A 14,376-nucleotide genomic window follows, 5' to 3' on the forward strand; every position below is an offset into this window, starting at 1 on the left:
TGGTTCTAGTTTCTAATGCCCAGGTGTCAGAATTTCCTCTCGGTGCTCCGTGCTCTCCTACAGCAGAGTTTGCTGTTGCACTTCACCTGGTGTAACTGCTGGTCACTGCCCAAAGTCCCTGCCCGCTGCCACCCCCCTGGCTTGGCCAAACCTGGCAGGTCACAGGGACAGAGGGTGACATGGGTGACAATAAACTACTTGTTTTCTTTGTGGGTTCTCCTGCTGGCTCAGCAGGCTGCTGGCTGGGAGTGTGCACCACGGGAACCTGCACCCTCTCTTGTTTTCTGTCTCCTCTGCTCTGGAGAGAGCAGGGAGGAGCAGGTTCATAGCAGTAGGTGGTCCAATGCAGAACTGCAGCTCCTGTTATCACTTGGAGAGAGGAGTTCTATATTACAGTGCCAAGGCAGAAAATGCAAGGATTATGTGTGCTCTCCAGAGAGCTTAAATTGAATTTCCCTTTCTGAACGGGTAACAGTTGAATAGTTGGGGTTTTTTTACAAGAGCCTCTGCATTCAGTACTTCCTGGACCTCTCTGGTCCTGTGACTAATTTAAAACTACCAGGTTTTGAGAAAAGCAAATGTAACTCGAGTCGTTTCAATGTTTCTGTGTTACAGATAACGAGAAGTCTGGGAGTCGTGATATGATACCTATGGATGAACTTGGCCCAGGTAAATTCAGTCTCAGATCAAACTCTCTGTCTCTTCCAATAGAGCACGCTGTCACTCACAGCAAAGTTCAGCTGTTTCTCTAGGAGATATTATTTCAGATGGATAAAGCTGACATTTAAAAACAGAACGTTACCTTACAAAAGATTGGTCATCTTTTTTTTTTTTTTCCTTTTAAATACATGTAGAATGTACACACCAATCTCTGCACTGCTTTCAGTGTGTATGGAGACACAGTGACACCGCTCCCGGTCCAGCCTCTCGCCCCTGAGGCACCTGCATTTCCTGATATGGGTCTGAAAATCTGGGGTCCAGAAGAAAAAAAAAAGTTGATTTACTTCAGTGTAAAGCTTGTGTTTAAATCCGTTCTGCCTTTGTTTTCTGTGGGTAACACCAAAAATAAGTCAGTGTGTAGGGTACTCCAGGTGCCACTTCTCATTTACCTGCGTCTCCCCCATTGATGGGGAGGAGCCGCCTCTGTCAGGGAAATGCTTTGAGATGGATAAACTCCATACTCTGAGACTTCTCGAGGGGTTTTGTGTGGTTTCGTGGGAATTGGCTTTACTTCTTCCAGTGGATGTTACTTTTGTTTGAATACCTATATTAATGCCCCCAAATCAAACAGTTAATGTACTGCTATTTGTGATTGTTGCTGGAAAAAAATAGCAAGTTAGAAGCAAGCTGAAAGCCAAGCGTGTTCAGAAGTTAAAATAACAGGTATATATTACCTTTTGGGTTCTTAGAAAAATGAGATGCCACCTGCCATGAACCAGCTGTCCATCTGTGTTTCTCCTGAGGGGGATCAGAAACATTTGTTCTCGCAATGGAAGAAAATGCCTTCGGAGAGTTGCCTGGCAGGACAGCTCTGTCTGCAGGTGCTGCAGCAGGGGCAGCGCTGACTGTTTGTAGTTGGGGTATTAATTGTTGCCTTATGCTTTCAGGAGCTACTGGTGCAGCTCTGAGTGCAAAATAAAATGCAAATTAACAGCATATGTACAACATCAGGCAGATTCCCCGGGCCGTTCTGTTCTCCAGTCTTTTTATCACCATTAGATGAAATCTGTGAAGTTTTCCTGACGCCAGCTCTTGAGTGCTTTTGAACTCCAGCATCGCTGTACCTTTGTGCTGTTTCAGGGGTCAGCTGAGAAGAGACTAAATGAATTTATCCAGTTTACTGTCCTTAATTCCAAGGAACTGCAATAACAAGTCAGTACTTCATCTCTTCCCTTCAAGCTCTGCCAAATGCCATATGTTTTTTTTGTTTTATGGGCAGACTTACAGGAGGAGCTGCTCTAGACTCTATTTTCTGCTTTTAACTTCACTGTGGACTGTTGTGTTCTGGAGGTTTGGGTTTTTTTGCGCTCTGGGGTGCGCTGGCAGGTAGAAGGGGTAGAAGATCCACGTGCAGCCCTCTGGGTTTGTACGTGCAGGAGGCAGTTTGGTTGTGTCCCCACACTCTCTGCACCAGCCCATGCCGAGCCTCCAGGAGAGACTGACCTCACTTATGTCTGCAAAGAAGATGTGTGACAGAGCTCCAGAGAAAGCTGGTCAACATCCCAGCTTATGCTTCATCTCTTTTTATTGTAGCAGGTCCTGTGCCCTGCTCTCAGTTGTGTGTATTTCCCTTGCCTTCCTCTCTTTCTGACTTCACTTGCCCCAAGATCTTTCTACCTCATGCTCACTGTCTTTTAGAGAATTCTCATCTGCCTCCAGCTTTGTCCATTCCCTTTAGTAGAGATGCTTCCAGGTTGCCCAGTTCTCTTTCTGCTGTACTGCTTTGGTGTGGAGCTGTAATCACCTGGAACACATCAGAGTGTGCCGGTGCTGAGCTCGGTGAGTGTCCGTGAGTTTCCGTGCCACACACACCTCAGAGGTGTCCATCTGTCCGTCCTGCTCCCCTGCAGAGTGCAGGCTGCTCCACAGCCTCACCCCCGGCTGCTGCTCATCTACTGCCTCTTGTTGTCAGGGGTCTTGGTGCCTGGCCTTTACCATTAACCCATTTTGACTCTTCTTCAAGATTGCAACAAGGAAATTGCTGTTGGTGTCTCATTTGGCTGATGCTGGGGGGGTCATCCTCTCTATAAAGGAAATTGATTCGCTGCCAGTGGGGCCAGGGAGGGGAAGGATCCATTCCCCACCAGCCGGCAGTATGGGACCAGCCAGAGCCCTGTTGTCCGGAGCAGTGGGAGGGGCTGGGCAGAGTCTGGATGTCCTGGGAGATGGAAGAAAACACGTCTTATGAGTTACTTTGGGATGCATGAGACAGCCCATGCAGAGAGAGCTCAGGTCTGTCAGACCTCATCAGCTCCAGACGAGTGGCTCTGCACCCAGAAATCTGAAGATCATTGATGCTTATTGTCACGGAGCTGCCCGAGGGCGGCCGTGACCCTGAGCTGTCCGTGGCAGCAGCAGAACTGTGATCTCAAGGTTGGTTGCCAAATTGGTGAGTGCTCTAAAACTGTATCTGTGCCTCAGTTAACCTACAGCCCATCAGACAAGGGGGTCTGGGCACTGGGAATTGTTTAGACCAGAGACCTGTAGCTCAGATGCCCCCGTCCTACGTGCCCATCTTCAGGCACAACTTCTTTCTCCTCCTCCTCTGTTTTGATGGGTCCAGAGGTTTGATCTTTGCAAGCTGGGAGCTGTACGAGGGCACGGATGGGCTGACACTCAGCAGGCCTTTGGTCCTGTGATCTGTGATGACACAGAAATGTTGCTGCAGAGCGAATGGAGACAGTCAGTGAAGCAATAGCAAAGGCAACGAGCAGAAAGTTGGGAGAGAGGAATAAACAAGCCAAGGATGGGACGTGCCCCCATTGACCAATATCACTCTTGTCTGTACGTCAGGTTGTATTAACTCAGAACAACACACCTGCACCTTGGAGCAGCAAGATCTGTGTAGGTCTGCTTTGTGCCACAGAAAATCATCACTTGTTAGATCAAAACGTGGGAGAAGCAACACTTTCTAATTTCTTTGAAGAGCTGTGGTCCTCGGAGCACTGAGATATTACTTCTGCGACGCAACCTCCTTCAAGATACTTCTCATTTTGTTAGATCAAATGATGAATTCCTGTTGCTGCTGCTGCTGCTGCAGCTTATCTCAACTGAGCCAGAGCACGGGGTGTGGGTTTAGAAACACGTACCCCGACAGCGGTGCCATGTGCGGCCCCGTCCGCGGGCAGAGCACGGTGTGGGCAGAGGGACACAGTGCAAAACCTGTTGGATCTTGGATATGAAGGATCTTGGATATGAAGAACGAAGTTCTTGACTGTTCTTTATTGTTAGGTTACTGCCTCTGCGCAAAAGCTTCATCTCCCTGCTGCTCCTGCCATCCTGGCTAAGGGGGGGCTAGGGGGATGTTTATTTTTAGTAGTATTAAAGATCAGTCATGCTTTTAATTTTCCGTGATTACAGTCTTTACTGCTGACCTTGCTCCCCAGGATGTCTCACAGCTGCTGTACTTCACTTAGTAGCTGTTGCTTTCTGGGAGAGGTTAAAGGTTTCCTTTGTATCTTGGCAATTCGTTTAAAACCTGTCTGTGGCTCGGCCGTGCTGGTGGCACTGCAGAGATGCAAAGTGATCCCTTACACCATCGTGGGTCTAATTACTATGAGTTTGTAAAAAGCTACTGCTCAGTTGGCTTGAGTTTGATTTTTTTTGGGGGGAGTCAGCATGTTTCCATCATTCAGAGACATCCTGTGGGAGCTATGTACTCCTAAATAAATGGTGAATCTTTATATCAGGATATGACTTACCAGCAGTGTTCACACCTATCAGTTGGAGGAGAATTACTGCTCACGTGTCTCTCCCCCGATGCTGGCTGGGTACTGGGTTGCAGCTGGTAGGCTTCAGTTCTGGCTTCTGTGTTCAGAAGGAATAGCCAAGAACGTTGGGCATCTTCATTGTCACAAATCGTTGTGAGTGAAGCTCTTGTAGCAATTGTTTTCGTGGTTTGAGATCTGTGCACATGTGTAACTCCACAATTCTGTAGTTATTTTTAGGCAGCGTGGTTCAGTAACTGTGTTACCACCTGCCATGTCACAAACACACGCTACTCCAGGTGCTTGTTGCAGGTCTGGGTGCACTTTGGTTTAGGAGATAAGAGGGAGGTGGGGGCTCTTTTCAGCCCCCCTGGCCGGGGGCAGCACGAGCATCGTCCCGGGCTGTGCTGGGGGCAGGTGGCTCTGCCCCGTCTGCCTTTGTCCTGGGGACAAACACTGCCTCTTCCTGCACAGGAACCCCACAGAAACCTGACTTATTTTTATTAATGACCTGTTGCAGGCGAGTCATAAACCAAGAGGGGAGTATTTTGGTAGTTTATGTGAAACCTTTTAGGGGTGTTCTAAGAACCCAGTTTGTCAGGACATGAAAACATAAATGATCTCTCAATTACACAGGGGGAAACAAAAGCCCACAGGGAGCTATAAATCTGAGTGTCATTGACTCCAGGTGACAGTGCTGTCACAGCAGAGCAGGAGAGGATCTATTTGTCACTGATAATGAGGGAAATTTGATGCATCAGGAAAATAAATTAAGATTTGCATTGGCTGACGATGATTCCAAGCAAAGGTTCTGAGATAATTAGAGCCATTTCTTTATAAAACCTTCTCACTCTTCTCTTCCTTGTGTTCATCACACTTCCATAGTGTTCAGAGTCATCAGGAGACAAAGCACCACCAGGTGCTGCTTCCTGAAGACAGACAGTCCCTGCACAGCGGCGTCTGCACCAACATTCCTTCCCCCCGACAGGCCCTTTTTCTCACTGCTCTGAAAGGGACTCTTCCAAATTATTGTCGTGTCCCACCAGCCTCCGGGCTGGGGAGGAGCAGGAACACGCTGCAGAGTGTTTGGAGAACGAACCCAGCCAATTAATGGGGCTGCTGGGCGAGGACCAGGGGTTTGGGCTGAGCGTGGGGCTCACGAGCCACAGGACACGAGGTGCCAACTCGCTGCTTTCCTTGGGTGCACTGACAAGTGCAGCAGGTGGGGGGGACACGGGTGCTGCCCGCTAACGAGTGTCAGCAGCTGGCAGGGGTACACAACGAGGGCTTTTCTCTTCCATTTTAAGCTGGTAAAAATGAAATTTCAGAGCTGGAGCGCGTTGAGGAGCAGGCTGCCAGCATCTGCGGGTTGCGATGGGTTATTTTGTTTTCCTGTTTCTTTGCTGAGGGATTGTGCTGGCACCAGCTCCGGGTTTGCTCCTCGTTGTGCCTCTGACTGTGTTGTTGTGTCTCCCCAGACGGGTACTCCACCATCGACCACCGGGACAAGGAGCGCAAGTACAAGAGCAGCGATACCCCAGGGGACGCCTCGGAGAAAGAGCCTTTAAAAGTGAGCGTCCTCTGACTGCTGAATGCTCCTCACTGCCCTTAAAAGAAAGGGAGTCGGGTGTTTCCTCAGCAAGAAATTCAGGGTAGTTACTCACCAGGGGGCTCTAAAGGGCTGGTTTGGTTTTTTTGGATTTTTTTTTTTAGATAAAGGCGCCAGACTCAGCGCTTGGCTAACGAAAAATAGAAACTAACTGCTGCTTTGCAGTGCAGGAGCAGATGCAGGCGCTGAGTGTATTCTCCTAAATAGGTAGGGTTGTTAAAATAGGAAGTGATTTCAAGGAGGAAGAGGAGGATTCAATGAAACAAGTCAGTGGTAGGAAACACTATCGTTAGTCTGCAGAAGGCTGTCCTTAATAATCTTCAGCACGTTGCTGATAATATCAGAAAATCCAGGTGATTCATGTTCAGTGGAAACAATTAAACTTCAGCAAATTGAAAGATAAACCCACTACTATTGAACAAGGGACATAAAAATGTGACTTGGAGAAAAATATTTCTATGGATCATGGATTAGGAAGGAGTCCTGCTGCACCAACCACCCGTGTTTCACCTGGTGGGGCATTCCCTGCCGTGTCCTCCCTTCCAGGAGGGCATCCCCCAGGAATGGCCTCGCTCCAGCGGGGCAGGTTTTCCTGCACATGGCTCTCGTCCCCCTGCCCGCTCGGGGTCTGCCTGCACCCGGCCTGAGGCTGCCCAGGAGGACTTTTTGGCAGAGGTGGTTGTGCTCCTTCGTTTGGTTTTGGAACTGATAAAACTGTGATGGCTCAGATCACACAGTGGGTGCCCCTGCTCCAGCCTGGCAGGCGAGGGCTCTGCTTGGACCAGTGTCAACAACATAAACCTTCTAGAGCCTCCATCTCACTAGAATGTGTTCTGCAGGGGGAATGGCTGCACTGAGTGATATAAGAATGTTGATCAATAGGAGCTTGACAGAAAGTGTCTTTCTAAGGAAAATAGGTTTGGGCAGGAAAATTAACAAATACCTGTTATTTTTGCCGCTCACAAGTCATTAAAGTGATGGGACCCCCCCCTCAGAACCACATCAAGCGGTGTTGGTGTGTCTGAGGCGAGGCTCAGCCCAGAGTTCAGGGAGTTCTGCTTTGCTTTCATGAGAAAAAGAGAAAAAACATTTCACCTCGACGGTGTCCCTCCTGTGTTCTGCGCTGCCTCGGCCTCAGGGAGGGGGTCACCCAAATTCAGCCTCTCGTACCCTCAAAATCAGTGCTGCTGACCCCCCCTCAGGCTGAGCCGCTCTCCCCACGGAGCAGAAGCTCTGGGGTCTCCCCCCGTGTGAGGGGCTCCAGGGCCGTGGCTGAGGCTCCGGGGCAGGTGAGAGCTGTGGGTATGGATGGCCGGGAAGCGCAGCGCTGGGCCTTGCAGATGCTTTTGTCAGTTGTGTGCCTTTGCTGACCTTGTTTCCTTCTCTACCACTAATTTCCCCTCGTGCTCTTTAAGCTGACTTGTTTGGTGGTTTTTGTTTGATTAATCCGCTCTGTTTTGCCTTTAACTCCTCACCCTCTGCTGCAGAATGACACAAATAGGAAAAACATTAACAGGAGTAACAGGGCTTCGGTGAATCTGGTGGATGCCCGTGACATTAAACCCCAGCCCGTTGACTCTTGGGTCTAATTTGCATGCATGGTAGGTCCTTTTAATGGTAATTGGTGCTAGTGATTAACTTGTCTCGTGCATGATCTGTATCGCTGTGGAATCTCGTCGAGGCTAACTGCTAATGGGTCCTCTCAGACAAATGACAATGGGTTTGAAAAAAGTGGTGTGTATATTATTCAGTGTATCTTTAATGAAATGCAATCAAACACCACTGTTTGATTAAAAAATAACCTGTCAAATAACCAGACAAACAATTAATATTGCGAATGATGGGTTATCAGCTGAAACGTGAGAGATTCCTGCTGTTAGGCCATGGCAATGAATTTGAATAGTGTGTTCCTGCTTCCAACCATTTTTTTTCCCCTCTTTGCTCATTATAAGGATTAGCCTGAGCCTTAGGGATGAGCACATCCGTGAGGACTCGCGGGTGTCCCCGGGGTTCCCTTGGATGCCCCAGCCCTGCCCGTCCCCAGGGAAGCCGCTGGCTGGACACGGGTTCCTCTGCAGGGCCAGGTCATTTTGGTTCCACAATAAACACTGACCCACAACTCCCACAGCTCAATTCCCTTTTTTTTCTGTCACTAAAGAAAGGTGCCTTTCTGTCGCTCTCAAGTTTGTGCCTTCACCCCGTGCCAAGTTCCTCAGTGATGTTGTTGGCCTTTCTTTGCTCCTGCCTCTGCTGATGTGTCTCCTGCTGCCTCGGCAGAGCCCCTGCCCTGGCCCTTCCTCCCATGGGAGCTGCCTCAGGAACAGCAGGGTTTGTGCCCCTGGCTACCACTCAAGGAAAATCTCCAAAATCTCCGTGGCTGTTGTGAAGGCACCGGGCAGCTTTCCCCTCCGAGCAGACAATAGGCCTTTAAGGCCTGAATTCCAAAACATCATTCCCTCCCAGAACTCCACATGGAAAACGCTTGCATTATCAGGAGAGAAAGCTCCTGTGTGTTACTGGGTGGTGGTGGATGATTTATTTTTGACTTTCCTCCTTCATTTAAGAGTCCAGTATAAGCTCTGAGCGCTCAGAGTGTTTCTGTCCCTGGGAAGCAGCAGGGCTGGGTACCTGTACGTGGCCACGGAGCAGCCCTGGCACCCTGGGCATCCCGCCGCCGGCCAGCACTGCGCCAGCAGCCTCGGTGGCACGGCCAAAGGCAGGGACAAACAAGTGTGGTGCCCGTGTGCTTCACTCCTGCACTCTCCCTCTGAGCAGTGAGGGTTACAGCTGGGGCACAGGCTTTGAAAAATGCTCAATTTCTCCCAGTCGTCCCCTTCAAGGAACCCGTATCTTGGGAGTAGGTTGGCATTTCCAGTCTCTGTCCTACCACCCATCCCCCAGGTCGTGTTGCTCGCTGGTATTAACCAGGTTTGACTTTCTTTTGCAGGGCTAGAGTCCAACCGCATATTTTTTTTAATTGAGGGGGAAGAAACAAAACATTGAATCGACACAGAGGATCTCATCAGTCACCACTGCCATTCGGATTGGGAGGGCGTTGCCTCGCTCACCAGGCCACGGGTGCCGGGAGGGTGCGGGGAGACGCCCCCGGCGCGGGCCGTGGCCACCCCCCAGCACCATGCCTTACAGCAGGACACTTGGCCTTGTGCCCCCCGCGTCCCGCAGGAACGGCCACCGCCTCCCCCTCCTCCCACCCCCGCCAGAAGGACGCAGCGAGGAGGGAGACCCGGGCCCCCGCCGCCTCCTCGGTGACTCCCGCCTGCGGACGGGGCCAGGTCTGAGAAGCGACGGTCGAGCGGCCGCCGAGGCGACAGCTTCACGAGGGAAAGAGACACTGCAGAGTATTTGAAGTAATACCGTAGGTGTAGCCATGAAGATAATAGCACTTTTCTGGTTTGGGGCTCGTTGTTTTATTTTTTTTTTTGTTTTGGGGGATTTCTTTTGAACTGTGAATCTAACATTTTTTTTAAAGGCTTCTTGAGAAACGTTTAGGTTTTCTTTATTATTTCCACGGAAAGTGCAGGAATGTTGAGTGGGTTTATTGGATTTCAACGAAGGGAGAAAAACAAAAACTATTAAACGCTGGTCAAATGAACTGGAGAGTGGATGAGGATGGCTGCGAGCTGTATAATCTGCTTTTAGAGTAAGCTATATCAATCACGGCACTATATTATTATCGTTATGATCTGGTGTATAATACTTCTGCCTTTTGCATTCTGTAATGGCTCTGTTTTCATTTCCACATATTGAAAAGCAGTTTATTGAAGGTTTCCATGTCCCTGGTTCAGAAATCCATGCTGAGGAGTGGAGCTGGCTGGCTCTTTATGTTCTTGTTCTCAAAGATTGCAATAAGGAGCTTTTACATCTTAAACGCAGCAGTGTCGCGTTGATGATGATTAACAATTTCTTTTGCCATAGCTGTTAACACATTGGAAGAAAATAGGAGCTTTTTTGTAGGATGTCTTATTTTAAACATGCTCTAAATTTTAGATGGGTCTGTTGTTGTGTTTCATGGTAAATTTATCATTGTTGGATCCATGTTTGCTTTGGGCTATAGATCCCGACGAAAAATGCCACTAAAGGGAACTGGTTTGGCATTTTTTTAAATCAGCATCATGATTTCTGTGCTCCTTTGGTTTTGTTTTGAGATTATGTATTTCATTTGGTGTGAAGATCACCCGTGTGCATCGCTTCTCCTCTCAGGTGCCAAGGCCTGCGTGTGTAAGGGGGAATTTGTACCTCACGAGAACGTACTCTGCAAACACAGAACAAAATGGCTTCAGGTCACTGATTTTCTCCAGGCGTTGGTCACGCGAGGGCAGCAGATGAGAATAGGAAGCAAATGCCTCACTAGTAGCAGCAGAGGACTTTTGCTGATTTTATTTGGTTGCCACTGTTCTTCGATTGCCACGTTTCGTTTTAAACAAGCTCCTAAAAACGGTGTGACTGGAAAGCACATTTTTGAATCTAGCAAACATCATTTGCGGTTTTCAGTGCCTGCCGTTTCCTTTGTAATTAAAAAGGGGAAATATCCAACAACCTCACCTCCCCAGAAATATTACTGTAATAGTAAACATCTAAAATTTTTTGTAAAAAAAATTTAAAAACTTTAAAAAAAAAGCAAGTACCAAGAGCTTTGTATCTTCTTGAGTATATTAAAAATTTGACATGAATACATATATATAAATAAAAAAATCTATATATCTATATATATATATTGTTGTGCAGAGGATAGGTTAACTAAACCATGTAAAGTAGTTTGCAGGAGAGGGAAGCATTTGTTGATTCAGGGAAAAAGGCTGATGCCAGAAGCTGTCAGTGGTTTGGATGATACATCTGCTCCTTCGCACCCTCCCTTTCCCCCCCCCATCCCCCCCCCACGCCAGGCGGTGGCTTCGGGATCCCGGGGGAGGCGAATTTACTCGGAGCAAATTAAGATAGCAAAGATTTGGGGTTTTCGCCTGCGTGAGAGTCCTCTTGGGCCAAAGATGCTGAGCGGGTCGAGGGAAGCCAAGAGGTAGATCTGTGATTCTCTGCATTGGTGTCGGGGCAGCGTCTCTCTGTGTGTGACATAAAGTGTGGCAACGGACCCAGACCCATCGTCCGACTGTATATTCTATCAATGGTGCTCTTTTCATACTTGTTCTGCCAATACGCGGAGACCCTTTTAACCAAGCTACACAGAAGAGTTTTATATCACTTTTGGTTATGTACTTGGTGTATTCTTTTTGTATATGAAAGGATTTTTTTAAAAACGTTCAGTAATTAGCAATGGAACCTGCTTTGTAGCTGATTAGAACAGTGTAAGAGAAGGGCCGTGCTGTCAGTCTGTCCCTGATCTACTTCAAACCACGTATTTACCAAAGGAGTCTGAGCAAAAGTTCACTTAAAATAAAGACCTGACTGTTGAAAGGAGTCTCTGCTAAGACTTTGTGATTTAGTTATTGTACAGGAATCTCACAGCCAGTAAGAGGTGAACAGAGAGAACGGCAGGAAGGGGGAAGCGAAGTGACCGGGGGCAGTTCTGTCCCTGCCCCCCCTCCCAGATCCCCGTGGCTCTCCATGGGGCACCACGGGACACTCAAATCTGGATTGGAACCGGCTTTGGTCTCTGTCATTGTTGGGCTGACAACCCCGAGGAGTGTTTAGGAAGTAAATTCATACCCTATCCCGCTTTCCCCCCAAATTCCATTTGTATTTGTGCTGCGTCCTGCGATATCGACCCCCGGGCAGGGCTGTGGCCTCGGCTGCTGGGGTCGGTGCAGAAAACTGTTCTTTGTTTTCCTGGGGTAAGTGTTGGTGGCAGCCAGCGAGGCTGTGAGCCAACAGCGTGGTGTATTGCGAAAGAAAAGCAAAGGATGGTGTATCAAGAAGTCAAATGCCAAGTCCCCGTGCCAAGACTTCCCCTGGGAATGGCGTGTCCTGCCCCTGCCCTTCCCATGCCTTACAGCAAGGAGGATTTCCCGAGTGTGTAGCAATAACCCAGCACTTACGTCATTGTGGGGTTTTTGATTTCTCACCGAACTGTTGTTGGGATGCTGAGGAAGGAAGAAGGGTTGGGGGTGACTTGAACGTGAGGCCATCGCCTTGTAGTATCAGCCCCACCAGATGGGGTCCAAAGCAAGGTACTTTGAACCACGCCTGGTGATTAATGTCTCTTTTATCCATGGCCAGGAGCGTGTGGTGGCACATGTGCCCATGCCTCTTCCCTCGCTGGCACGAGTGTGACTGGCTGCTCCGGCTGTTCTGGGATGTGTGTGGATGAACCTGTAATTGTTGTGTTTTGGCAGCAGGGACTGTACGTAAAGAAGGGAAAGCGGCAGAGTGTGTGACTAAAGCTGCAGTAGGTCTGGAGTCTCCTGCTCGAAGGCAGGTGGTGTTTTTTAGGGCTCAGGTACGTGACCTCCTCTTTTCCTGTGAGCTCTGCTGTGAAAATGGGAGGGAACCTGCCTGCAAAGGGCTGGGGTAGAAGAGATTTCTACCTGCAGAGGTTTCTAGTGGGAGGGGTGGTTGTGGAAGGAAGTGATGGTGTTGCAAGGCTCCTGCTAGAGAGAGGAGGAGGAAATTTGATGGCCCAGTGAGGGCTGAGATAACACAGGGAGAGGGAGACTTCTGATGGCAAGTAATTACTGCAGAACTTTCTTCCCAGGGAGGCGCATCTCCCAGGCTTTAAAAAAAACCCCTTGTGTGTCAAGACTCCCCTGGAGAAGCATCAAGTTTGACTGTTGAGTGTGTGAGCAGTTGTTGTTGTGCTTACAGCGTCCCGGGCCGGTCTGTCTGTCTGTCTGCAGGAGCCGAGGAGGAGAGTGGAAGGGCAAAGCTTTTAGTTTCTGTCTTGGAATTCAGGAGCAGTTCAGCCACAAGTTGAACTTGACAACTCAAGGTGTGTTGCCAGCTTGAAACGCTCCCCAGGGAACAGCTTGGGCAGCCGCGGGTCCTGGTCTTCAGTGTCTTCTGGGCAGAACCTGCCCATCCCAGTCCTGCTCTCGGGAGCTCAGATGTGCTGCTGCTGAACGTGGCTGTGTCGGGAAGGAACCCCGGGCTGTGTTGGTGAGACATCACGCAGGGACTCACCTGGGGACGGAGCGGGCTCGCTGTGACACAGGGACACAGCAGGGGGTGCGTGCTTGTTACTGCAGATGAGGAAGGTGTTGCCTGTTCCCAGAAGTTTTCAGTGGTGGTTTGGAGCGTGCGAGGGTTGTGCTGGGCAATCCTGGAGTGGTTCTGTGAGCTGGAAGGTGAGTTCCCCTCCGTTCCTTGCCTTAAAGCTGCGCGCGTGGCTCGGCTGCCTGTGAGAGCTGTGCATCTGACACCCTGGGAGGAAGCAAAGCTTCAGAAGCCCCGTGGGACATCGGAGCAGTCCCTGCCTCCTCGCACCCGCGGCAGCACCCGGGGAGCCGGTACCTCCACAGTTCTCAAAGGTGTCGAAATAGGCTTAGTTTCTTGCCAAATTTCGTTGTTTTGATGTCCCTAAAATCTGGTGTTTCCTTATCTGCGACGGATCAATTCTCAGACTGATTGGTACAATAACTAATCTAGTGCATTTAAGGGGAAGGTGTTATGAACCTTTTTTTTTTTCCTGTCTTAAGTTTTCCATTAGGGTAGGATGTTCTGAACTCCGAGGCGAGGAGGAAGATAGCGCAGATACTACAAGGCCTGCCAATCTGGTTCTTACTGTTCAGAGAAACAAAATTAACTAGACTAAGAAGCTTACTGGTAATTAGTAGCTAATGTGTTTGTAACTATCATGTGCCTTAAAATTTTCATGGTAGGAGAACTAAAAAAAAAAAAATCAACAATGTGTTTTCTGTAATACTGCTCAACATTCTCTCTGTAGTTTAGACTGGTGGGATTTTGCATTGTATTTACACTGTACTATAAACTGAAACACTTGGAATGGTTTGATTTTACAAGTATGGAGAGGAGAAAAAAAAAAAAAAAGGTGGATTATGCTTTTCATAGAACAAATGTTACCGTGACAGAATGTATTATTATTATAGGATCTTTCCATAATGCAGACAAGTAGAATGCTTGTTAGAAACCAGGTATGTAGGATAACAATTTGGTGTGTTTTCAATAAACCATGCCTGGAAAGAATCCCGTGCCATTGGTTATCTTTTTGTGACGTCAGGTACCTCCAGTGCCCGTCGGCTTCAGAGCAGCAGTTCCTGCGCAGGGCAGCGCTCCGCCGGGCCCAGGGTAATAAGGCGACTGGAGCAGCCTTAAAGGAGTTCAGCTCAACCGTGTGGATTCACTGCCGTGCGCTGGAGTTGTAGCACAAATCCTGCGAGGACCCTGGACTGCAGATCATGGGGGTTCTTC

The 14,376-nt window shown here is 48.9% G+C and overlaps 1 protein-coding gene across 2 annotated transcripts in view; it reads left to right on the forward strand.

Moving 5' to 3' along the window:
* ARVCF (armadillo repeat gene deleted in velocardiofacial syndrome) overlaps positions 1-14,151 on the forward strand; it is a 249,277-nt gene extending 235,126 nt beyond the window's left edge. Inside the window, exons 15-18 of one of the 2 annotated variants that reach the window (XM_014943995.1) lie at positions 616-669; positions 5,906-5,997; positions 7,524-7,637; positions 8,984-14,151. In XM_014943995.1, the coding sequence (XP_014799481.1) occupies positions 616-669; positions 5,906-5,997; positions 7,524-7,625 (248 nt within the window). In that variant the 3' untranslated portion in view covers positions 7,626-7,637; positions 8,984-14,151. The remainder of the gene's footprint in view (positions 1-615; positions 670-5,905; positions 5,998-7,523; positions 7,638-8,983) is intronic. The other variant, XM_014943992.1, reaches the window with a different exon arrangement.
* The last annotated feature ends 225 nt before the right edge of the window (positions 14,152-14,376 follow it).

Source organism: Calidris pugnax, unplaced genomic scaffold, assembly GCF_001431845.1.
Source record: "Calidris pugnax isolate Ruff unplaced genomic scaffold, ASM143184v1 scaffold138, whole genome shotgun sequence".
Taxonomy (NCBI): Eukaryota; Metazoa; Chordata; class Aves; order Charadriiformes; family Scolopacidae; genus Calidris; species Calidris pugnax.